Source organism: Artemia franciscana, chromosome 9 (genome assembly GCF_032884065.1).
Source record: "Artemia franciscana chromosome 9, ASM3288406v1, whole genome shotgun sequence".
Lineage (NCBI taxonomy): Eukaryota > Metazoa > Arthropoda > Branchiopoda > Anostraca > Artemiidae > Artemia > Artemia franciscana.
In genome coordinates this window covers 26,604,082-26,629,893 of record NC_088871.1, presented here as the reverse complement: position 1 = coordinate 26,629,893, position 25,812 = coordinate 26,604,082, and the positions used below count along the sequence as shown (strand labels likewise).

The following is a 25,812-nucleotide window of genomic DNA, read 5'->3' as shown; positions in this document are numbered from 1 at the left end:
CAAAAACTGTTAGAATGACCAGCTACAGACTCGACGACAAGATTTTTAAACTCCTTCGTGCCCAACAACGTTTGGTGTTGCAACAGCAATGTCCTGAAACGAGGTGATGGCTCATCATTTGTGTTTTCGGTGTTGTGTCTTTTTGTTCTTTTCTTTGATGATATCCATGTTATTGCAGTGTGATAAAGGGAGCTAATAAAGGTTATTATTATTATGTTATTATCATATTATATTTTTTGGCATATTGTGGCAATAATAAAAACTTGAAATTGGTTCATCAAATGTAAAGCCCTTCACGATTTATGCTGGGTACAACACGGTTAGGGGAGAGCCTAGTGGTTCCTTAAAAAGATACATGTTCCAAAAGATGAGTCCATAGAGTAATACATAGATAGATAAAAGAGCTAGTGACAAACAAGTATTGACCTGCAATATTTTTAGTGGCAAGTAACTTACGATCCTTTGGAATCATTTCTAATATTTGATTCTCTTAACTTATTGTAGACTCACTCAATTGTCACGTTCCTAATCCACCAGGGTAAATATTGAAATCAGTAAACTAATCAAAAACTAAACTCCATTTCAAACTTTTATTTTTTTCTCAGAGGGTTCTACCGAAGATTCGTAATCATATATTATACTTCTAGGTAGTCTAAAGGAAACACGAATCATTTCCTTATTCGGAGCAACATTTCTTACGCTGAAAGATTCCAGTAGATTACCATCTAGAGTGGTTCCTAATTTAGCCTCTACTAATTTCACTGCTTGACATAGATAGTCAGAATCCCCTTTAACAAACGTATATACGTGTACAATTGGCATTTCAATGTCATCTTTTATTGTTGCACCAGCAAAGATTCCTTGAAATGTGGGAAGAAATTCAACAGCCATTGCTGGCAAATTCATTACAATATGAGATTTAAACGAGACGGTCTCTGACTTTTTCAAGAACTCCTCTTTAAACACAGTTCTAAGGAATACAGAGCCATCCAAATTGTTTATTTTTATCTTTTGGCTAACTTTATTTTTTACCACATTTTCTGAAAGCCATTTCACAGACTCAGGATTTAAATCATTGGCTATAACCTCACAATTCTTTAATTTCGCAGCTGGGATAGAAAATGGTCCAACACCAGCACAGACATCATAAATTACCGACTTGGGCTCAAACTTCTGAACAAGTCTTTCATGTTCAGTGGATAATCTTGAATTCCAATAAACCTTTGAAAAATCAAATGTGAAGCAGCACTTGTTCTCAGATACGGTTGTCACCATATCGTTTTCACCAGCAATTATTTCCATTTGAAAATTCCTATATGTGTTATCAATAGTGTTAATTTTATTGACAACACAACGAATACCTTTAATCTTATCTAAAATAACTTGCCCAATTAAGTTTCTATATTCTAAAAGGTGGTCTTTCAAATTTAAATGAATAATGTGCCCAACTCTAGTGTAACTTTTACAGCCTTCATCACCCCCAAGAATAACATTCAAAATATCATCTAACTTAAAATGTTCATAGCCAATATAAAGCTCTTTCACTCCAAAATTGTCTTCGGTTATGCAGCTATGTTCCAGTATTTTTCTATCTTCTTCAATCAGAGAAGAAAAGTCACTAAATTTACTTGGGTTAAGGAAAACTCCCTTTTTGTTACTCTCAGTGTTAAAGACTGGCTCCAATCTAGGTAGCTTCAGTATGTATCCTTTCAAAGCCTTTATAGCACGATTCATATCTTCTCCTACAGGCAATTGAACATAGGGAACTAGTATTTTCTTCGAAAAAGCTTCTCTGTTTAAGACTTGCATTCCTCTCACATTAGCAGGAGGCAGCAGCAAGGGGTCTATTTTCATAGTTCTGTAATTCCGCTTAGCAAAAGTCCAAGTATTACTTATAAAGAAACACCGAAAAAAACTCATCCAATAACCTGCAAAGATAGGTAGAGATTTCAAAATTAGACATATTAAGACAACAATGGGCAATGCACATAAAAACCAAGCTGCTAATACTGTGAAAAACTTGTTATAGCATTTAGTCACCAAAGGCACAGACGCTGGTAAACATATCTTCTCTGTCTATCCAAATAAAACTAACTATTGTGAAGTTCACTGACTACTATAATTCTTACACTCAAATGCAATTGTGGCAGGGCAGGAATCAGTTTTTTTTTTTTTTAGCATAGCATCAGTGGTCTTTGACACTTAAATTGAGCAAGACGATAGATCTGTGAGATGTTGGATTTCAAAAATAGCCAATAAGGTGGTTGTTGAATAACAAATTTCTTAAGAGCGCCGACAATTTCCAAGCCCAGCTTCGTCCGATTTTACAAACGCTTCGCCTGTCTTTTCTTGCTTTGCTTCTAGGAGCTAAAAGGTCAAACCTGAATAATCTTTCTAAGCACACACAGTGGCTGGTATGTTGTATATGTGACTTAATAGACTGTATCAACCAATAAAAATAATCTACATCTAAACTATATAAAAAAACGTTTTAGATTAACAAAAAGCAGCAATAAGGTTAAAGAAAACTAACCTGTGGCTTTAATATGCCAGTCAGATAAGTATAAATCATTTATGTTATCAGAGTCCAAAGAAAACTAGCCAATAACTATTTATATTACTGTTTCTATCCTTGCTTTTGTATCCTTGCTAGTAGGTTTTTTTATTTATTTTTTAATTTATTTTTTTATTACCTCTTCTTCTTCATTTTTAATGTTTATTCTTTACATTAGACTATCTCCAAGTGTATAGCATTTGGGGGTAACAAAGATTCTTTAAAAAAATAAAAAGTACGGAAGGCACTTTATTTATCAAATATTCTGAACAATATAATTATTTAAATGAAAATTAAGACTAAAACTAAGTTATGCCCTCCAATTTTCCTGTGGAGTTCTTTGGACCAAACCTTGGCGAAGGTGTATCCCCCATCTCTCCTGTTCAATTGTCACATACTTACTCATTTGAAGAGTTAGGAGACAAAATGATAGTAGCGTCTTCCTTCTAGTTTATTATGCAAGATTATGCTCCAAGGAAATAGTTCATGTCACTTAATACCCATTCAGCACTTACATTGAATTGCCATTTTGTTGACTGAAATCGGTCGAGAACTTGAATCACAGGCAGCGCAATAGCGCTGTACAAGTAAAGAGCAATATCGGCACAATGTATTTCTTATTTATTTTATTTGTTAATATTTTATTTATCTTTTTTACCTGGGCACTTTGTACAGAAGGAGTTGTCGTAGAAACTTCGAAAAGGGCTCATTCAATTGGAAACTGAAAGGGCATTTCCCAAAACACATCCAATTGAAGTTTTGTGATAGTCGTTTTTTTTAGTATAGGTGAAAGGTCTGGAAATAATCTCTTTGAAGATGACGACCCCCCCCCCCAAGCCCTGAGGGCAAGGGTTGTAAGTTATGCCCTGCAGGCGTTTGAGGGTTTTATAGAAAGGGCAGTCGTATAAAATTCGGAGGGGGCTCATTGGATCAGTTACAGGAAGTTCTAGTGCCCTTTTTAAGAGTCAAAGTGATGGGAGGGTAACCCCCCCCCCCAAAAAAAAAGTCATATTTTTCCGAAATGAATCTGATAGAAATTCTAATATGGCCATTTGTTGTCGTAGAAACTTTCAGAAGGCCTCATTCGTTTGGAAATTGAATAGTCAAAATTGATTGGAGGGCAACCAGCCCCCCCACGCCCATAATTTCCCCAAACACATCCAATCAAAATTTTGAGATAGTCATTTTGTTCAACATAGTTGGAAGATCTGGAAATTATGTCTTTGAGGATGACAACCCCCCTGCACAACCCTCAGCAAGACGGTTGTAAGTTATGTCCTGAGGGCATACAAGGTTTTTATGGAAAGTGTGGTTGTATAAACTTCGGAGGTGGCTTATTGGATTGCAAATCAGATGTTCTAATGCGCTTTTTAAGAGTCAAAATGTTCGGAGGATATCCCCCACCCGCACATCGTATTTTCCCCAGATACATCCAATAGAAATTTTGAGATAGCCATTTGTTCAAAAACAGTGCAAAGATCATATAACGAGGCCTTTGCGATTGACACAACATTTTGTTACCAACAGTCCATAGACCATACAACAATGTTTCTAGGGTGGGCACAACACCTCCCCCAGAGCCCAGGGGCAAGGGTTGTAAGTTATGCTCCAAGGCACATAAGGTTTTCATGGAACCGGTGGTTTTGTGAAATTCGGATCAGATGAAGCTTATTTTACTCGAGGTCGGAAGTTTTACTCCCCTTTTTAAGAGTTACAAGTGAATGAGGGCAATCAGCCCTCCCCCTCCCTCAAGCCTATCATTAGCAAAAACAAATCCGGTCAAAATTTTAAGAGAGCTATTTTGTTCAGCATTGTTGAAAGGTCCACTAATTAAGTCTTTGGGGATGGCAACCTCCCCATAGTCCTTTAGGCTGTAAGTTGGGCAATTTGTTGCATTGTTGAAAGGTCCACTAATTAAGTCTTTGGGGATGGCAACCTCCCCATAGTCCTTTAGGCTGTAAGTTGGGCAATTTGTTCATTGTTTACATATAGTATATGTTGTTGGGAAAGGTATGCATGTTTGAGTGAGCCTTTCATATAATATTTAATTAAATCAAAACACACATTATATGTATACGGATTGTAAAAAGGGCATAACTCATAAATAACTGAGCATATAAATTCTGAAAATTCAGGAAATGATAAGGGAGATGATCAAAAAGACAATATTTGCATGCTACCAATACTACTACAACCACCAACACTTCTACTACCATACTACTCAATCAACAATACTAAGGGAAAATTTGAACTAAATAAAAAGATGCCATGTGCATGCACATTGTCAAAAAAGCACATCTCGAGAACTGATTTGGGAGATCACTTGGAACTTTCAGAGAATGCTTAAAGGGGAAGGTCATCTGACCAAAAGGTATTATGTCCACACTACTGCTAACACTACTACTGCTAACACTACTACTGCTAAATTTACTACTACTACTGCTGTTGCTATTACCACTTCTATTGCAAATACTTGTAAGGCTAAGAGTATTGAGATGAAATTTTGTATATGAACATTCAATTTATGAAAAAGGACACATCAGAAATGCCACAGCAATGTTTAATTATATTAAGTTGAAAATTCCGGGACTTGTTGAGAGGGATATTTTACTGACTAAAAGGCGAAACCTTAATACTACTCTGGCTACTATCACTACCGCCATTACTATTAATACTATTACTTACAACTATGCCTAAGGGTGTGAAGGTGAAATTTTCGAAGAATTCTGAGGGGAGGTAAACTGAATCACAACACGCCATCGGTATGCAGGTAGTCAAAAGGGCGTACTCCAATATCTTAGGAACAGTTTAGTGTGTGAAGTTGAAACTAACAGAGCTTGTTGTGAGGGATGTTGAGCTTGTTAAAAGAAAATATTTACATACTAATTATACTGCCTTTACTCAGATTACTACTACTGTTATTATTATTTCTACTTCTTTTGCTTCCTCTAAAGCCAAGGCTACAACTATTAATTCTACAACTACTACTACTACTTCTATTAAAACTAAGGGTATTAAGGCAAAAAATTTGGGATACATAGGTACACAATGGAACTAAATCTATGTCCATAGAAACTATGCCCATACAGGTTGTCAAGCGGACGTATTAGAAATGCTTCAGGAATGGTTGATGGTATTAAACTGAAACTTTCAGCCTGTATTGAAGGGGATGTTGAAGAAACCAAAGGTGTTATGCACATACTGCTACAAATATTGCTATTACGCAAGCCAAGGGTATTAAGGTGAAGCTTTTAATGAATATTTAGGCGGATATTGAACTAAATCAAAACAAACTGTGAGCATGCAAACTTTCAAAAAGGCGACAAAAGCAATACCTCACGAACAACTTATATTACAAAGTTAGACCTATAAGGGTAAGTTGTGGGGGGTTTTGAAGTAGCCAGAAGGGACTGTGTGTATACTATTAATGCTACCACGAGAGTTACCGTAGCTAATGATGCCAAGGGTTTTAAGGTGAAACTTCTAGGGAGTTTTTAGGGGCAGTTTCATTTAAACGAAAAAACTGTATGCATGCAGGTTTTCAGAAGCGTAAACAAGCAATATTATAGACAGCACCACTCTATAATAGCTAGAAATATCATTGGAACTTTTAATGAAGCTAATTCAATTCGAAATTGAAAGTTCTAGTCCCCTTTTTAAGAGTAAACAGAGAATGGAGGGCAAGGAGCCCTTCTCTCCAGCCCATTGATTTTCTACACATATCCAGGCAAAATTTTGAGACACCATTTTGTTAAGCATAGTAGAATGGTCCAGCAGCTGTGTCTCTAGGAATATTGGGCATCTCAACACCCCTGAGGAGTCAAAGCTCCTCCTAGAAATCCACTCCCCTTTTCACTACGAAAAACCCTTTGACTTTTCCCCTCAAAGTAAGAAAAATCACAAAGTTTATATACTTTCAAAGCCAATCTGATTTTAGTCAATTTTTTTTTTAATAAATACAACTTTTGTTTTTCTGATTTATTCGAGCCAGGATAAGCGTGCTTTCTCAGCTCTATCATTCAATGAAAAATTCTATATATTATCAATCACATCCCTCACATAAAGTGAATACCGGGAAAAACTGCAGGAAGTCAACACCTAGATCTGAAAGAACTGTAAGAATCAGTAATAATTAAGAAATTTAAAGCTTATCTCTTAATAGCTTTTACCATCAAACTGTTGACATATTTAACATCTCAAATCAACTTTTACCAGAATTATAACCAAATTTACTGTGATTATGATTACTTTTTTCTATGCAAAATTTTTTTGGCTACTGGTAAACTTTTTCTTCAGAAGACTTGAATAACTTTAATAAAGGTTGTTCGACTTTATGAAAGTACTTTACTCAAAATTCAGTTGAGCTATTTGACAGCAGAACTGAAAATTGGCAGTTTGGCATAGCTACTTCCAGAATAGAGGAAGCTGCTATTTGGTTATAATTTTGGTAAAAGTTAAAAGGACTCAAATATTATGGAACATGGCCCGTAAAATCTGATTTTACTAAGTAATTCAGTAAACTCATCACTCAGTGGGAAGTCCTAATCCTTTGTATTTATCAAAACTGCCAGTATCTTTAATATCATTTGCAATAGTTTCCTTTGGCTCATTAAATTATGAATGAATAGAAAGCATCAAACAACCAACTTCAGATGTATCCAAACAGCTATTTATAGTCATTTGCAGTTCAGTCTATTCACCATAATGAGTAAAGTCCAGCCATGCAAAAAGTGAGGTAGCAAAGTAACAATGATACTTGGCAGTTTTCAAACTTGTTGGCAGATTCTGTTTGAAAATACCATTTTTATATATAAAAATAATTTTCTCTCAAAGGAAAGCTGTCAAAACACAAGCTGTGCTCTGCTGTGCAAAAAGTGGGGAAGCATAGTAGCAATGCTATTTGCATTTTTCATGGACTAGTAAAATTTGTTGGCAGATTTCGCCTGAAAATACCAGTACTTCCACTATCCCCAAAATTTTGGAGATTTCCCCAAAAATCTGTCTTCTTATTTTGTTCCTTAAAAATCCTCTTTTGCTCAGGGTTGCCAGCCCTAGTGATTTATCATTAATGACAATCCACCTCTAGTAACTATCACTTTCACTTAACTTAACATAATTTTCTCAATACTTTCAAAAGTTTTGTCTAAATTATTGACTAGACATCAAAAACCAGACATAGATCATTGAATTACTGACCTTTCTTCCTATGCTAGTAGAAGCATAATGTTTATAAGACTATACTATTTCATCAAAGATTCTCCTGTGACTTGTGGTAAAGAATTTCATTTGAACACATTACATTCAGTGTAATTCTGAGCTTTGATACAAAGACGGTTATTTTAGACAACTGGACCATGAGTTTAAATTTTCTTTTCTTTTGCTATTCTATTTAATTTGCAAAGCTCTGAAAATATGAGAGTGTTAAATTGAAAAATCATTCCAAAGCAAAAAATGGAAAGCAAGGTGCTTATGCAGAGACAGATAAGGGGATTTCGAGATAAATTTAGAGATATTTTCATTATTGACCTATAAATTAGATGAGCATACCACTGGAGACCTTTTTTTATGCTCATTCAAAATATAACTGTTATTTTACTCAGAAATTAAATGGACCCTTTAAGATGATACCCTTTTATCTTGTTTTCTGCAATTTAGTTTGAGTCTTATTTTCCTTTCCTCTAAGTTTTGGGCATATTAATATTAATCTTAAATATACAATAATTGAAATCGTGATACATTAAAGGGTACTTATGTATTATAGCACCAACACTCAAGTTTATACTGTGTAAAACTCAGATCTAACTGGTTGTACCTGTCAAAACAAGAAGAACAATAGGGAATTCTTTTCACAAGACATTGGAAATCTAATTTGAATGAATATTTTGGCTGTATGTCCAAGGGCCGTCCTCAGCAAAACATAAATATATAGAAGAAAAAAACTTACAACAATATACAACCAATAGAACTAAAATGAATTTTTTTTTTAAATAGTCCCAGCATCCTTACTCCAGCAAATTTCAACCAGGACTGATAAATAAAGTGAGATGAAATGAGGCAATTAATTGAAATGAAAGAAGAATAATTAAAAAACGTTTTTAGAAATAATCTTGCTTTTTTGGCAGCTGACCTCAAAGGTCTGTTTGTGACTGGTTCTAGTGTTTTTTTGAAATGTTTTGTAAGGTCGTTTTTAATTAAATTTGTATATAGAGCATTTAGTGAATATTTCCCCAAGTGTCCCTATTTAAGGAGATATTATTACTAATCTTAAGTTTGATTTCAATTGCTTCTTGAACTACCTGCTTTATACCAATATCATTGCTAATGAGGGCAGATTCTTCTAAAAGTATTTTGTGGTTAGGATTTTCAAATACATAGCTGCTTATAGCAGAATCAAAAGAAACAGCAGGAATATTAGAATTTACAGCTTTGGTAATACCATCTTTATGCTGTTTAGGCATTTCTCTAAATTCTGGTGAGTTGTACCTACAAAGTATTTTCCACAGTCGCATGGTACTTGATAGACCCCTCTTTGGCAAGTAATTGGGGTTTTGTCTTTACCAGAATTTAGGAGATTTTTAAATTATTGGCAAATACAATATACAGATTACTTTGTGTGCAGACTTTTTTAAGATTCGTAGTGATTTTTGGGATGTATGGGAGGTAAATTATGTTTGAGGGCTTATCGGGATTCTCACATAGTAAACTACCATTGATTTTATGGGAGTGTCTTTTCAGTTTGTTGTTAATTGTATTATTAATAAATAAAATAGGATACCCAGTTCAAAAAAGTATGTCCCTGATAAAGTGTAGTTCTACTGTGATGTAAGAATCAGAACAAATATTTAGAGCATGATCGACAAGAGAGATGACGACAGCTCTTTTAACTTTTGTGGGGTGGTTTGATTTAAAATGCAAATATCTTTTGTTTTGTGTTGCTTTTCTGTAAACAGTAAAATTGAGTTTATCTAAGCTATGAATAATTAACACATCTAGGAATAATATTTTATTTGTAATTTCAATTTCTAAGGTACACTGTAAATTTCTTTCATATATATTAAGTTTATCTAAAGAAAAAAAAACCTAAGTTCATTTTCCCATAATTCCAAAATGAAATTACATCATCCATGTAATGTCCACAAAAGATATGTTTCAAGAAATACAAATTTAACACCTAATTTTCAATATTAATTATTAAATTACTAATTAATTAATTATGTAAAAGGGACACTCCCATGAATAAACTATTGATTTGCTGGTAACAAGAAATTACGGAATTGGAAATACATTGAATACTTGTCACAAAGTTTAACAAAGGTCATTAAGACTTTGGAATCTATTCCTTCTGCTGAGACTTCTATTAAATGATCATTTTTGTTTGTTTTATTTTCTAATAATTGTTCAGATCCTGCTACATCAATATTAGTATACATAGAAACAATGTCAAAACTACTGATAATTGCATTTTCTGAGATAATTATGGTTTTGAGTTTTTCAACTAAATCTATAGAATTACATATATATGGTTTTTGAGAATAAAGCAAAGGTTTGAAGACTGTACATAACCATTATCCAATATTGGAGGAAGGGGCTTTTGTTCAAGCTATGATGTGCCTTAAAGGAATACCTTGCTTATGTAATTTTGGTGAACCATAAAATTTTGGACAAAAGCTGCCCCAAGAGAAAAATTTATTATATAATGGTGGAGTAATTTTACCATTTTCTTTTAGATTCTATTTCGTTTATGATTTCGTTACCAAACTGATCAGTATTATCATGGGTTATAGCTGTATATGTAGTTCTGTCATTTAGATGTAAATAAATTTTTGTGTTGTAATCTGGCATACCTATGACAACCAGAGAATTGCTTTTATCTGCTTGATCAATCATGCAGACGAACCATAAAAATTGGAGCCCTCTCCTCTGCCCATCTTAACGAGACAAGATTAAGCTATAGATCATACAAATATTCAGGGAATAGTTGACTAAAACAGTAGCAACCCCAAAACATGAATTATAAAAAATTGTTTAATATAGCCAAAAAGGAAAACTTTGGCTATTATTTCCAGACTGTTTTCCTGTAAAGTTTTATATTATTTTCAGACTTTTTTTTTACAAATGGCTGGTCTTTATTTCTTGCTCTGCTACCTAATTTCTGTGTTTGAAGACTGATCAAACAGTAACTCAACCAAACAGGAACCAAAACTCAAAAAGAGCAACTAAAAAAAGAAAGAGCTGTTTTCGCTTATGATATTCTTTTTTTTACCAGGTGATGTATCTCTTCTGAAATAGCTCTTTTCACAATATTTATATATCTCTTCTCTTCTGCAAGAAGAGATGTATCTCCTCTCATGCTACTGCTTTTTAAAACTTGTTCAAACTGAAAGTTCATTGAGTTTCAATGTTGCTATGTGAAAATTTACTTTAATGTTGTTATCCTTTGTCCTAGTGGTCAAGTTTTACTTACTCTACTTTTTTTCAACTGAAAATGATTATTTGTCAAAATCTTTCATAAATAGCTAAATTCTCTCAAAACTATTTATTCTTCAGTTGACAGAATCTTAAAATGGCATAGCAAGTGCTGAATAGCTGCTTTGCACCCATGCCCAATTTAGCTTATTAGTGCTAATGTTCTTAGTTTCTTGCCCTGGCAATGTAGATAACCAAAAACTTGACCCTTTTGACTTTGTTTATTTCAATATTCATGACAGCCATAATAAAAAAAAATTGACAAACTTTATTCACTTCTACAGATAGTGATGCTATCTAGATTTGTCAATCAATGGCAATTTCGACTTCTAAAATGGCCACCAAATGACAATGTTGTTATGTTGCCAGAAACCACCTACAGATGCGCAAGCAGAGGCAAGTGCGGAAGTAAAAGGAATAAGTGGCAGTTTATCCCAGTGCAAGTTTCAGATCTGTTGACCAGATTGCTTTAATAATAAAAAATCTTTTAAAAACCCAACTGGTGTGGTGTGTAATTGAATGCAAAATTTACAAGATTATTATTGGAAATGGTTTTAAAAAGCATATAATAATGAAAGGAAATGCATTAATCTGACCAGCAGAAATATGCTAGACATTATATAGTAATAATTTCATTCTGTGGTGTTTTCTTTTAGTTTACAGATATTCCTTTGGCTGCATAGCTTAACTATGGGACCATCAGGAGGGAGGGGGGTAAATTTGCAAGTAAGCAGAGCATAAAAAGGAATCAAGTGGTATGTTTGCCTTGTCTTTGTCAGCTATAAAATCTTTGGTAAAATTCTAGTAGAGTGACTTCTTCCTATCTCAGAAAGGGGTTAGGTTAGGAAAATGAAACTTTCAGGGATGGGTCTACAGGCTAGAGTATATCCTGGAAAGGTATTTTAAAGTACCCACCTCAACTCCTTCTCCCTCAAGAGAGCCCTGAAATTTGCCTACATGACAGATCTATACCTATTGAAATTTTGACAAAACAACATTTTACCTTAATTTTCAGTTACCAGTTGCTTTTTCTCTGCCTTTAATTCTGAAAATGCAATTCCTGTTATTTGAGTAGAATTCTGAGCCACATTAATGTTTTTTTTTTTCAAAATTTAGGAATGTATTTGCATATCTTTAAAACCTTATAAATTGGGATTGAGCAAAGTTGTGAAGCTGAAAATAATTTTGTTATACTTTAATCAAGCAAAAGATCTATTTTGCAAGGTTTCACTTTTATAACACACATATTTTGGTAAAATTCTAGTTAATTGACTTCTTGCTATCTTGGAAAGGGTTTAGGTTAGGAAAATGAAACTTCCAGGGATGGGTCTACAGGCTAAAGTATTTTCTGGAAAGGTATTTTAAAGTACCCACCTCCACTCCTTCTCCCTCTAGAGGGCCCTAAAATTTGCCAACATGACAGGTCTATACCTATTGAAATTTTGACAAAACAACATTTTACCTTAATATTCAGTTACTAGTTGTGTTTTCTCTGCCTTTAGTTCTGAAAATGTATTTCCTGTTATTTGAGTAGAATTTTTTAGCCATATCAATGTTTTTTTTCCAAAATTTAGGAAATGTGTTTGCATATCTTTAAAACCTCATAAAATGGGATTGAGCAAAGTTATGAAGCTGAAAACAATTTTGTTGTAGGCTACTTCAATTAAGCAGAAGATCTATTTTGCAAGGTTTCACTTTTATAAGACACATATTTTTAAAGGTCATCAAAGATCAGGGCCCTCTAGAGGGAGAAGGAGTGGAGGTAGGTACTTCAAAATACCTTCCCAGGACATACTTTAGCCTGTAGACCCATCCCTGAAAGTTTCTTTTTCCTAACCTAAACCATTTTGTAGATAGCAAGAAGTCAATTAACTAGAATTTTACCCATATTTTTGAAAGTCATCAAAGATCAGGGCCCTCTAGAGGGAGAAGGAGTGGAGGTAGGTACTTCTAATAGCCTACCTCCCCAGGAAACAACCGTGTTTTTCCTTTTTGAATTATTTGCCAGACAGCTTTGCGAAGCAAGTAAGGCAGTAGATTAATTAGGAGCCAAAATAACGACTATTCATTAAAAAAGAAACTCCAAACAGAAATAAGTCTTCTTCCTAAGAATCTGTTAAATAATATTTCCTTTAGAATGAAATGAAAAACAATGCTGCTACTATATAAATTATCTTGAGAAAAGCATTCTAAAAGTTTTGCGAAAATTTCGCTAAGCTTCAATAGAAATCTGGCGGGAAAAAATAGTCGCTATTCTTTAGAGAAATCTGGCTGTATTCCAGTAAATTAAGGTGGTTATTCCCATGATATTAAATTAAGCCTAATTCTTAAACTAGGACTCAATTTACATTTGTTGTACCATTAGGGATTAAATCTTGTCAGATGGGTTGCCTTTTGCTAAAGGAAGATGAACTAACTTGAGATCATCAATCTGCTTGAAGTCAAGATTAATTTGGCCTATTAAGAAAGAAATAGGCTAATCATAAATGCATGACCTTCAAATACCCTAGTCTAGAGAGCACAATAATCAGATTAAAATATTTATCATACTTTTCATTCTGGGTAAAGTTTCTCTCAGCCTATTTAATAAAAAGTAGGCTGGTTAAACTAAGTGAATTTGATTTCTAAGCTGATTCATGAAAGCTCTATTCAACTGGCCCTAATGTGTTCTTTCACAAATCAAAGGATAAATATTCAGAAAGTGGTTGTTAAGGCTATCATAGGTCTATGTGTTTGCTTTTTATGAAATGTTTACTAATCTAACCTTTGTTAGGTTGCCTACTTAAGCTAATAGTTATCTTATTTTTGGTTTACCATTGCCTTTGTGTGCTTATCTCTCATCAAAAGTTGGTTCATAAAGCCAATTTCAAGAGAAGTATTAGAACTTAATGTAGGCAGCCTATTCATGCTGATAGTTTTCTTATTTTTATTTAGCCTACTTGTGTGCTTATCTTTCATCAAATGTTGGTTCACAAGCCAATTTCAAAAGAAGCATTAGAACTTTTAGGGAATCACTTTCTATTGTAACCACTTGTAAGGCTCAGGGCTTTGAGATGAAAATTTCAAGAAGTTTTTAAACATACTGGTTATTAAAAGGACATATCATCAATGTAACAGCAATGGTTAATTGTTTTAATTTGCAACTACCAGGACTTGATGAGAGCAATGCTCAACTGACCAAAAGCAAATATGTCCATACTACTGCTGCTACTAGGACTAGGCCTACTGCTATTACTGTTAGTGCTACTACTAGTAATACCAATATTACTATTTTGACTTCAATTACACTAATGGTATGAAGGTGAAAATTTCAAGGAATTTTTCGGTGAAAGATGAACTAAATCACAACACACCATCTGTATGCAGGTTGTCAAATGTGCATAAAAGCAATATCTTAGAAACAGTTTGATGTGTACAGTTGAAACAACCAAAAAGAAATATTTGATCAAATGTTGGTTCATAAAGCCAATTTCAAAAGAAGCATTAGATCTGTCAGGGAATCACTTTCTATTGTAACCTCTTGTAAGGCTCAGGGCTCTGAGATGAAAATTTCAAGAAGTATGTAAACATACTCACCACCAGCAAGAACTGCAGGAGGATCTACCACCAAATCTCACTGGCAAATGCAATTTAAGGTAATGTCATCAATGTAATAGCAATGGTTGAACTAACCAAAGAGAAATATTTGCATCCTAATGCTGCTGTTATGCTCCTACTAGCCTACTTCTACTACTGCCACTAAAGCTAAGGCTGCTTAAAAAATTTGGAATGTATTGAATGAAATTAAAACACACAATGCCTACACAGGTTGTAAAGACGATTTATTAGGAATAGTATGAAGTTGAAACTTACAGCATGTGTTGAAGAGGATGTTGAAGAAACCAAGGTGGTGTGACCATATACAATTTAGGCTAACAGTATTAAGTTGAAGCTTTTAGGGAATATTTAGGCAGATCCAGGGGGCCTTTGGCACCTTTGTCACATAGCCCCTCCCTGATTTTGCTCTGGATCTGCCCCTGGGCAGATGTTGAACTAAGCAAAACAAAGTATGAGCATGTGGATTTTTGAAAAGATGACAAAGCAATATTGCTAGAAAAGATTACACTATTAATTTTGAACTTTAAGGATAAGTTGATGTGGCTTTGAAATAGCCAGAAGGCACTGTGTACACAATTATTACTACCTTATTTAGTTGCTCTAACTAATGATGCTAAGGTTATTAAGTTAAAACTTTCAGGGAATGTTTAGGTCAAGTTAACCAAAACAACATGTATCTAAGTTTTTAAAAGGCCATATAAGCAGTATCATCAGCAGTACTGCTCTAGAATAGCTATCATAAAAACTTTTATAAGAGCTAATTTGAAATCAAAAGTTCTTGTGCCACTTTTAAGAGTAAAACAGATTGGAGGCCAAGCATACCTTTTTGCAATCACATTAATTTTCTGAACACATCCTGTCAAAGTTTTGAGACAGCTATTTTGTTCAGAATAGTAGAATGGTCCACCAGCTTTGTCTCTGGGGATATTTGGTACATATATCTCCACAATTATACAATTGACTCATTTTGCTTTAAAACTAAATCAAAGGGCATTGTATGCATGGTTGCCAATAAGACACTTCAGCAATATCTAGAACAACTAGGAGTATTAAGTTTGAATTTTTAGGGCTACTGCTTTTAATGCTTCTGCTGTTACAATTTAGATAAGTCAAGAGAGTGTAAGTGTGTCCAGATTGTCAAAGAGCATAGATTGATTTTTTTTAGGAATGATATTAAGCTTTATGTTTCAGGTCAACTTGATGGGGTAAAAAATTGAATTAAACATTACTAGGCTGCTATAAGAATTGTTGACAAAATTTCTTCAACATACAAATAGCAAGCCAAACTATATATTCTCATAGAAAAAAAAACAAACAGAAACTAATTTTTAAAATTTTCAAAGAAAAGTAATGAGCTTCATTAAGCAAAAAATGAGCTGAAATAAATTCAAATAATCTTCCAAGCAAAAAAATACCACAAATCACCATCAGTAAATAATGAAACCCAAAACAAATATAATTTACAGTAAATAACCAAGTCAAACTCAAAACAATCAAAAATTAAAATGAATAGGGCTGACAACACCCTTGCCTTCTCAAGAACAGAACATAATTTGCACTTTACTGTAAAAAAAAAAAAATCACAGATTTTCAGTTTAATTTTTATATACTGATATTTATCCCTTAGAGTTTTGATAATTTTTTATTTATTAAAGTAAAAAAGGTGAAACATTTAAAACATGCTTTGTTTTGAGCAAAGTGCAAATTATGCTCTGGTCTTGAGAAGACCTGAGGGGTTTTCAGTCCTACTCATGTTAATTTTGGCTTCTTTTGAGTTTGACTCAGTTATTTATTGTAATTTCTGTTTGTTTCAAGTTCCATTTATTTATTGATGGGGATTTTTTATTAGTTTTATGTTTTCAAGATTATTTGAATTTATTTTTGGCTTAATGGAGCTTTTTTCCTTGAAGGACTTGTTTTGTGGAAAACTTTTTTTTAATTTTAGGTCATAGAATGGCCCATAATTTAACATGGTATTCACATGATGGTAAGACAGCTAACCTCATTGATTATGTTGTTGTAAACCAAAGACTGGCAGGATTGGTACAAGATACTAGGGCATATTGGACTGTTGTTATTGATGATCACCTTTGAGAAGTGTCTTGTGTTAATTTGAAGCTGAAGTTTAGTAGACTAAGGGTAACTCCCTTCTTGGAAATCATGACATTGTTAGACTCCAGGACAAGAATTTGTGAGAATCGTACCAGGAACAGTTGAATACTAAACTGGGGAATTGGATATTGTGGAAGATAAATAGAATAATTGTAGAAACATCATTTTGTAAAGTTGGAAAGAAAGTTAGAGATGCAGCAAGGAATGTTAGTGAAAATGCTTAAGTTTAATAGAGAGGAGGATGGGCTTTTACAAGAGATATTTGGGTTTCAGATCATGTGAAATTAAGAGAAATGTAAATAACATGGAGGAAACAATAAACTATGAATTAAAGAAGTGTGAAATGGAGGCAATGGATAAGATTGCCAAAAATCTTTGTGCTGCTATGCTAAAAAATTGAGAGAGAATGGGCAGACCATTTTGAGAATGTGCCAAACTCTGATAGAGTTACAGGACAAGCTATAGAAAAGAACAAAAAGTTACTGACACTAAATGTAAAGGAAGAATTACTTGAGTGCTCAAAGGATTAAAAAATAATAATGTTGTGGGTGTTGATAGTTTGGTAAATGTGTGCTTTATTTTAATATAGGGGTTGTGAGGTTAGAGATAAGTTACTGAAGATTATGAATATGATCTTGAAAAAAGGGGAAGGAGTTAGAAAATTTAGGACAATCAAACCCCTCCATAAGAAAGGTAATAAGAGTGAGTGTTGCAATTATAGAGGCATTAGCCTGATTTCTGTAGGAAGTAAATTACTTAGTATGATTGATACTTTTTTAGACTTAGAGATGTTGTTGATAATGTTTTAAGAAAAGAAGAGTGTGGTTTTAGGAAGGGTAGAGGATTGATTGACCTAATTTTGACTCTTAGATCAACAATTGTGAATTGTTTGAGTCATCATACCTCCTAGTTTTAGTTTTACAGATCATAAGCAAGCAATTTAATTCAGCTTATAGAAGAGCTTTACTAAAGATCCTATCCTTGTAGGGTTAACCAGATAAATTCATTAAAGTAATTAGTACTATGTACAAGAATAACACTGCTGCAGTCATGGTGGGAAATTAGGTTAGTAGCTGGTTTTGTACTTAATCAGGGTTGTATTCTCTCTCCATTTTATATTGATTATTGTGATAAACTTTGTACTAAGATAAAGTCCACAGCAAAGGCAATGGGGGATCACGGAATCAAATGGGGAAGTAAAACTACTAGAGTTATATTATACTGATGATTTAAGAACATGGATGAAAATGGTAGCAAAATGAATAAATTTTTAGAGGTTTTGCTAGTTCAGGGCACAAATTCAAGCTCAGTAAGTTTGTTTACTTGGGCAGGAAGAATGGGGTACATAGGCAGGAAGTTGGGCTCATGATTAATTGTTTTTAACTTCCTCCCCATATAAGATGCTAAGTTATGGTATAAGCTGCTAAGTCTTCTTTAGATTGAATAAGTATTAACAATGGAATACAAATGGCTCATTTTATGACTAAAAAGTGCAGTCTATCATTCATAGTAGCATATGCCCCTATGGAACTTACTAATGGAGATAATAGTGACTTAGATGAATTTTAATTGCAGCTACAGGGACAAATAGAAAGGGCCCCAGTTAGAAATATAGACTTTTTGTAGGATATTTTAATGCCCAGGCTGGTAGAAACGAGAATAGATGTTATCCTAGCCTAGGCAACTTTGGTATAGGAAAAAAAAAGTAATTTTTATCCAACTGCTGCAATTTTGTAGATATAACAATCTAGTTTCAAATATTTAAGTATTTGGTAATAAAATGGTCCATAATTAACATCTTATTTGCAGGATAGTAAGAACTGTTGTTGTAAACTGAATACTGGCAGTAGGAGTTCTGTTGTAATGTTAAAAGTAAAGACCACAATCTAGTAATGTCTAGGGGTTAAAAGCTGAAATTTAGAAAGGTTAGCTACCTTCTGATAACCTATAATGTTGATAGATTCCAGGAACAGCTGAATACTAAACTGGAGAGTTTAAAATTTGAAAAAGTAGAAAATAGATGAAATAATTTTAGGAAAATAGTCTGTGAGGTTTCTGATGGTATTTTAGGGGAGTTAGCTAAAATTGGAGCTAGGAATATTGGTGAAAATACTTTACGTTTAATAGAGAAGAGGACGAGTCTCTACAAGAATTATTTGAGTGGTAGCTCATTTGAAAATAGAGATATGTAAAGCAAGCTGAGAAAGTATTAAAATATGAATTAAGGAGGTGTGAAGCGGAGGTCATGGATAAAATTGCTGAAGATGAGTAAGATGCAGCCAGACAGCATAAAAGTAAAATATTGTACTGGTGTGTTAATAAATTTAGAGCAAATAGTCAAACTGAAATTCTCCCAGTTGAAGACAGGAACAGGGTCACAATTAGTGATAAGGAAAGAGTTACAGAGAGAGGTGCAGAACATTTTGAGAGTGTTCTAAACTGTGTTAGGGCCACAGAAAAATATACACAGAAAGGAAAACGTTTCTGACACTTTGGATGTGAAGGGACAGATCCTTCTAGTCGTCAGTTGATAGATTATGAGCAAGCGTTGATGCAGCTGATAGAAGAGGTCAGTGTAGGTCCTGAAGGTAGGAATTGAGGCTAGGAGCTAATTTAGCATTAAATCACGAGTGAAACAGGGTTGCATCCTATCCCATTTATGTGGGTTGTTTTGACAGACGTATGTCCTAAAGAGCAAAACAAAGGCAAAGTGAGAAAACGTTAGTAAAATTCTCCTAGACTTAAATCATGCTGAGCATCCTATATGAAAATGTTAGCAAAATGAAAGAATTCTTAGAGATTTTGTGAGTTCAGGGTGCAGGGATACCTTTGAAAGTTAATGTTCATGAGACTAAGTTGCTAAGACAGGGAATTAGTGAAGGTAAAGAGGTGATGATGGGTCAGAAAAAGATTGATCAAGTGGACAGGTTCACTTGCCTAGGTAGTATTATTAGTTAAAAGGGTGGGTGCAACAGAGATGTTTGGAATCAAAACAAGTTTGGAAGAATAGGCAGAAAAGTCTGCACACCAAGATTAGAATATTGGAAGCTTCAGCAATGGTAGTTTAAAAGTATGATTCATAAGCATGGGCACCCTGAAAAAAGAGGAAGATATGCTAGATGTATTCCAGAGAAATTACATACAGGTTGTTTTGGGTGCCTGGCTTATGTATTGTATCCCAAACAGTAATCTATAGAAAAAGTTGGAGTCAATCCTGCTTTCTGGGGCTATAAGGAGAGAAAGGTTGAGATGGCCAAGACACATCCTGTGGATGAATCATGGCAAATTGCCCAAGGTTGTTCTTATTGGGCCACTATCCAAGGCCCTACAATAAACAGGAGGTCCCCAAATGGGGTAGATGGATATTGTAAGGAAAAATAAGGAAAATGGGTTTATTTTCCCTATTGAAACCACTGATAAGAAGGGATTATCTGTCTGCTTTGCCTGTGACTTAGTCAAGAATAATCAGTTAAGAATAGGCTAAATTAAGAAAAAAAAATCTTGTACTTTACTAATATTCTGAAAGGGAACCTTATGATTCTATACATATTCATCAGGCTAAGAAAAAGAAGAAAAATGCCCTTTAAAGTTAGAACAATAACTCAAGGCACTCATTTTAAAGCAGAAAATAAGTAAATTTTTTTGCCATTTATCTTATCAAAGAAATCAACATTGAACCTTAACTTAAAAAAAAATATCATATTTTATTGTGGTATTTAGCATTGATTTTTTCGGCAAAGATGTCTGGAAAAACTTACGTCCTCTACCACCCCTGAAACCTGGTAGGATTTGATGTTGAAAACACTTATGTTGAGGTATTTTCATTGAAATCTTTTTTACTTTTCTGTTAAAAAAAATTGAAAAACAGTAAAATTGCCTCTCTGCTATATCCCGAAAGTTACATCTTCTTCCCTCCCTTGTACATATTCGTGAATGGGTGCCCCTCTCCAACGTCTGAAAAATAATTAAATTGTACTCTTAGTTTTGTTTTTAGAAATACAATAATATTCATAAAACTAGAATAAAGGAGATAGTAGTGTTTTAGGCTAGGGGCCAGGTTAGAAAATAAAGTTAGGTGAGGTCTGTGGATCTGCCAACTCTCCAAACCAACTGATATCTTGTAGTTTTTGTGCCTGTCATGTGCATAGGGTTGGGGGGGGGGGGTAATTCCATTCCTAAGTCTAAAAAGTCTAAGCTTAAGTCTTAATTTTATCCATTGAGGCCATAGATAAAGTTGCTGAGGATCTGGAAGGTACAGCTAGATGGCATAATAGTAAAATATTGTATTGGTATGTTATTAAATTGAGAGGGAGCAGTCAATCCAGACTTGTAACAGTTAAAGATAGAAACTGGGCCACTATTAGTGATAAGGAAAGAGTTAAAGAGAGATAGGCAGACTATTTTGAGAATGTGCTAAACTCTGATACAGTTGCAGGAAAAGATATTTATGAAAATGGAAAAGTTTGTGATACCTTTGATGTGAAAGAAGATTTGTTTTATAAGGCAGAATTAGCAACAGTACTAAAGGATTCAAAAATAATAAGGCTTTAAGTGCTGATAGTGTGTTAAATGAGTTTCTTAAAAGTGATGCCTCTGAGGTTAGAAATAAGTTACTGAAGATTATGAATATGATTTTTGAAAAGGTGAAATACCTAACGATTTTAGGGAAAACTCAATTAAACCACTGTATAAGAAAGGTGATAAGCGTGAATGTTGTAATTATTGAGGCATTAGTCTGGTCTCTGTTGGTGGTAAATTACTTAGTAATATGATACTTTTTAGACTGAGAGATGCTGTAGACAAAATTTTAAGAGAAGAACAGTGCGGCTTTTAGAAAAGGTAGAGGGTGTGTTGAAAAAATTTTCACTCTTAGGTTTATAATTGAGAAGTGCCTTAGTTGTCAAACACCTTTGGTCCTTAGTTTTATAGGTTATGAGCAAGCATTCGACTCTGTTGATAGAAGAGCTTTAGCAAATGTCTTATCCTTGTATGGTATGTCAGACAATACATTAAAGTGAATAGTGCTATGTATGAGAATAACACTACTGCAGTTAAAGTAGGAATTGAGGTTAGCAGCTGCTCCTGTATTAAATCAGGAGTTAAGCGAGGTTGTGTTCTATCCCAATTTATATGAATCTTTTTGATGGACTTTGTCTTAAGGAGCACAGGAAAGGCAATGGAATCAAATGGAGAGGGAAAACTCTCCTGGACTTAAATTATGCTGATGATTTATGCATCCTAGATGAAAGTTTGAGCAAAATAAATGAACTTTTGGAGGTTCTGCAAGTTAGGGTGCTAGAATAGGTTTGAAAATTAACGTTAACAAGGCTAAGAGTAAGTGAAGATGAAAAGGCGTCATTGAGTAAAGAAAAGATAGATCAGGTGGGCAGCTTCAGTTACCTTGGTTTTTTTTTTATTATTATTATAAAGAATGTGGGAGCAGTTAAGATGTTAAAAATAGAATAGCCAAGGCTCAAGGTGCTTTTTCAGTATTAAAGAAAAAAGTTTGGAAGAATAGGAAAATAAGTCTGTTAACCAAGATTAGAATGTTGGATGGTACAGTGGTGAGCGGATGAAGATTTACTAGATGTTTTACATAAAAACTGCCTAAGGATTGTTCTGGGTGCCTGGCTGACTAACTGTATTTCAAACAGTGGTTTGCTTGAAATATGTGGTTTAATCCCACTTTCTAGGGCTATAATGAAAGAAAGGTTGAGATGACTAGGTTACATTCTGCATATGAAGGATGACAGATTGCCAAAGATTGTCCTTTTCAGCCAACCATTTAGGGCTAAATGGAAAGCAGGTCGTCCTCGTCTGGGGTGGGAGGATTTCAAAGAAAGATCTAAAGGAAATGGAACTTCCTGGGAGGGTATAAAGTGGGAGGCTTTGAATAGATTGGAATGAAGGAGGAGTGTGCGTAGCTTTGTTGACCTTAGATGGCTTGGTGCTGTGGTGAGTTGTAAGTAGTAGTTGTAGTAAGTCCAAATAAAACTGTGAATTGCATGATTCCGTTTATTTTTCATATGGCTAAACATAACACTGCATAAGAAGTGGAGACTGTAACTCTAAGACTCAAGAAGTGAACTTAGGTTAATCCTAATAAAAATACCAAAATATATTGAAACTATAAACTTAGGCTATCTATTGTCATATTAGGGGTTTGGTGGGGAACAGGTAATTATACCTAAGCTAACATAACCCCATCTGTACCCCACAGTGAAAATATATAGCCCAAATTATATATTCCAATGTATTCTGCCTCCCGCTACTTGTTTTCCACTGAGCATAAGCTAATTGTTGCTTAATACAGACAAATAAAACCAGTTTGTTCATTCGAGTTTTAGACAGCATCAACTTGAGTGTTAATGGTATAATACATATGTACTTTTTAATCTGTTGCCTTTTCAATTATTTTGTACTTAAGATTAATACATTATGTACAAAACCTAGAGTAAAAGAAAATAAGACTGAAATTAAATTGTAGAAAATAAGAGAAAATGGTATCATCTTAAAGGTTTCATTTAATTTCTAGGTAAAACGAGGGTTATATTTTGAAATAGCCTCGAGTGGTATGTTCATGTAATTTGTAGCTCAATAATGACAATATCTCCAAATTTTCACGAAATTCCCTTCCCCCTCTCTGCAAAGGTACCATGCTTTCCCTTTTTCATTTCAGAATATTTTTTCAATCCAACTCTCTTATACTTTCAGATCTTTGAAAATTAAACAGAATAGCAAAAGAAAACAAAATTTAAACTCTATGGTCCAGCTGTCCAAAATAACTTTCTTTGCATCCATGCTCAGAATTACACTGAACATAAACGTGTTCAAATGAATTTTTTTACCACAAGTCACAAGAGAATCTTTGATGAAAGGGTATTGTCTTATAAACATTATGCTTCTACTGGCATAGGACAAAAGGTCAGTAACTCAATCATCTATGTCTGGTTTTTGATGTCTAGTAAATAATTGAGACAAAAACTTTGGAAAGTATTGAAAATATTATGTCAAGTTAAGTGAAAGTGATAGTTACTAGGGTTTGATTGTCACTAGTGCTAAATCACCAGGGGTGACAATTCCTGAATGAAAGGGGTTTTTGGGGAATCAATTTTTTTTTTTTTTTTTTTTTTTGTAGAAGATAGGTTTTGGAGGAAATCCACGAAAATTCGGGGATAGTAGAAGCACTAGTATTTTCAGACAAAATCTGCCAACAAATTTTTACTAGGCCATGAAAACTGCAAAGTAACATTGCTACTATCCTACCCCAATTTTTGCACGGCATAGCACAATTTGTATTTTAACAGCTTGTCTTTGAGCAAAATTAGCTTAATAAGTACAAGTTGTATTTTCGTACCAAATCTGCCAACAAATTCGAAACTGTCAAGTAGTATTGCTACTTTGCTACCCCACTTTTTGCACGGCGGTCTGCCGACTTCCCTATCCCCCCCCCTGTTGCTTGGATATAGCCCTTAGCTATATACAAAGGTTTGCTGATATGTTATTTTATTGTTGTTTTTATGTGGATTGGGAACCAACTGGTTGGAAATAATACCAATCAACTGGTGACCAATAATCTAATTTATTTTTTTGACTCCCCTTCCTTGTTTGCACTTATGCATCTTTAAACCAAATAGTATTAGGTCAATGTGACGTAGTAATGTGAAGTTGTTTTAAACTACCACTTTGTCTAAATTGGTGAAAAGTGAATGAAGTCCTTGCATTTCTTGTATTAATGTATGGCACCAGACAGGAAACACATTTCTCAAATCTTCAGCACTGGTTTGTTTTACTATTAAACACATTTTTCTTGAATTTAACTTCCTCATTAGCTAAATGAATATATTTTGTGTTTTATTTTTAGGAAATTGGATGAGATGCTTTGATAAACTGTGTTTACGATTTTTACTTTTGATTGCAAAAGAAACAATTGTGTCATGAACACAACACCAAATCGGTTTCAAGCGTCTATGAAGGAAGAATCCTCCCTCTATGCCCAAGATCTTGCTTCACAACTTCTCAAACGAGCAGGATTAAGTAAGTTTTAATTTAGTCATGAATTGCATTTTCAGTTCCTCTTAAATCTGAAAATATTCATGTACTGTACTTAATATCTTGTTTGTTTGATATTGCTCTTTTGATATTTTTATAGAGAATCACTGGCTGGCCAGTGCTAAATATTATGATTCCTTGGGGATCTAACTCATTTTAGAGGATCATTTCGATTGCAAAGAAGTTTAGTTTGTAGCCATTATATTGTATAAAAAAATATGTTTATTTCAGTATTTATTACATTAGTTGTTTGCATTTTAGAGAAGCAGGTGATTCAAATTAGTTACGAGGTATTTATGCAATATTGGTTTGGTAACAGAAGGGGGGGGGGGCTTGAGAAGCTTTAGAAAAGTGTCAAAAATCTACAAATTAAATAAACTGCAAGGAATTAAAAAAAAAATCATAATAATCTTGAGCTTTTGGTGTCCCTAATATTTCTGTTGCATTCTTGCCCCCCCCCCCTTTCCCTTAGAAGGTTTTGGGGAAACATCCATGCCATCATCACCCATCATGGAAATCTACTGGAACATGGCTGAGAGAATGTGCCAGAATTCTGATAAGGAAATATGTTTGAACTGAATTGTGGAAATGTATCGGAATTTAGCTCTGGCATATATACTGTAATTAGGGTCATTGAATCTATTAAAGTTTCTCTCAAGGAACCTTCTGTTTAAGTTTCGCTCATTAAATTTACCAAAATTAGGCTCAGGGGACCTAGCGACTTTAGATAAGAGAATATATAGGATTTAGCCAAGAGCTTTCTTGGAAATCCATTGGCAATTATCTCAATAGTTTTACTAGAATTCGGATCAGTGATCTACTGCGATTTAGCCCAGAGAATTTACGCGAATCAAGCAAGGGGAGTTAAAAAATTTTATTGCCTATCGAAAAGACATTAACCTCGCAAATTACTGTGATGACTCAATCTCCAGCTCGCAAGCAATGCAGACATGCAACATGATACACCAGAGCATCTAATTGGTGACTGCATCAAAAGCAGAAAACTTAGATATTGTTCTGGCAGCCAGACT

General features: G+C 34.1%; 2 protein-coding genes across 5 annotated transcripts in view; one reads left to right on the top strand and one right to left on the bottom strand.

The window, feature by feature from the left end:
• Positions 1 to 576: 576 nt before the first annotated feature.
• On the bottom strand, positions 577 to 13,026 carry LOC136031209 (tRNA (guanine(37)-N1)-methyltransferase-like). 4 transcript variants are annotated; one of them, XM_065710578.1, is made up of 3 exons: positions 12,905 to 13,026; positions 12,024 to 12,193; positions 577 to 1,928 (listed from the first exon to the last, which is right to left on the bottom strand). In XM_065710578.1, exon 3 carries the CDS (start codon positions 1,918 to 1,920, stop codon positions 583 to 585), a length of 1,338 nt encoding a protein of 445 aa, XP_065566650.1. In that variant the 5' UTR covers positions 1,921 to 1,928; positions 12,024 to 12,193; positions 12,905 to 13,026; the 3' UTR covers positions 577 to 582. The 4 variants fall into 4 exon arrangements, with proteins under 4 accessions (XP_065566650.1, XP_065566649.1, XP_065566651.1 ...); XM_065710577.1 differs by lacking the exon at positions 12,024 to 12,193 and having other exon boundaries at positions 12,905 to 13,003; XM_065710579.1 differs by lacking the exons at positions 12,024 to 12,193; positions 12,905 to 13,026 and adding an exon at positions 11,786 to 11,909.
• A 143-nt stretch (positions 13,027 to 13,169) lies between these two features.
• LOC136031210 (transcription factor E2F1-like) overlaps positions 13,170 to 25,812 on the top strand; it is a 38,569-nt gene continuing 25,926 nt past the window's right edge. Inside the window, exons 1-2 of the mRNA XM_065710582.1 lie at positions 13,170 to 13,311; positions 24,594 to 24,766. Of these exons, the coding sequence (XP_065566654.1) occupies positions 24,667 to 24,766 (100 nt within the window). The 5' untranslated portion in view covers positions 13,170 to 13,311; positions 24,594 to 24,666. The remainder of the gene's footprint in view (positions 13,312 to 24,593; positions 24,767 to 25,812) is intronic.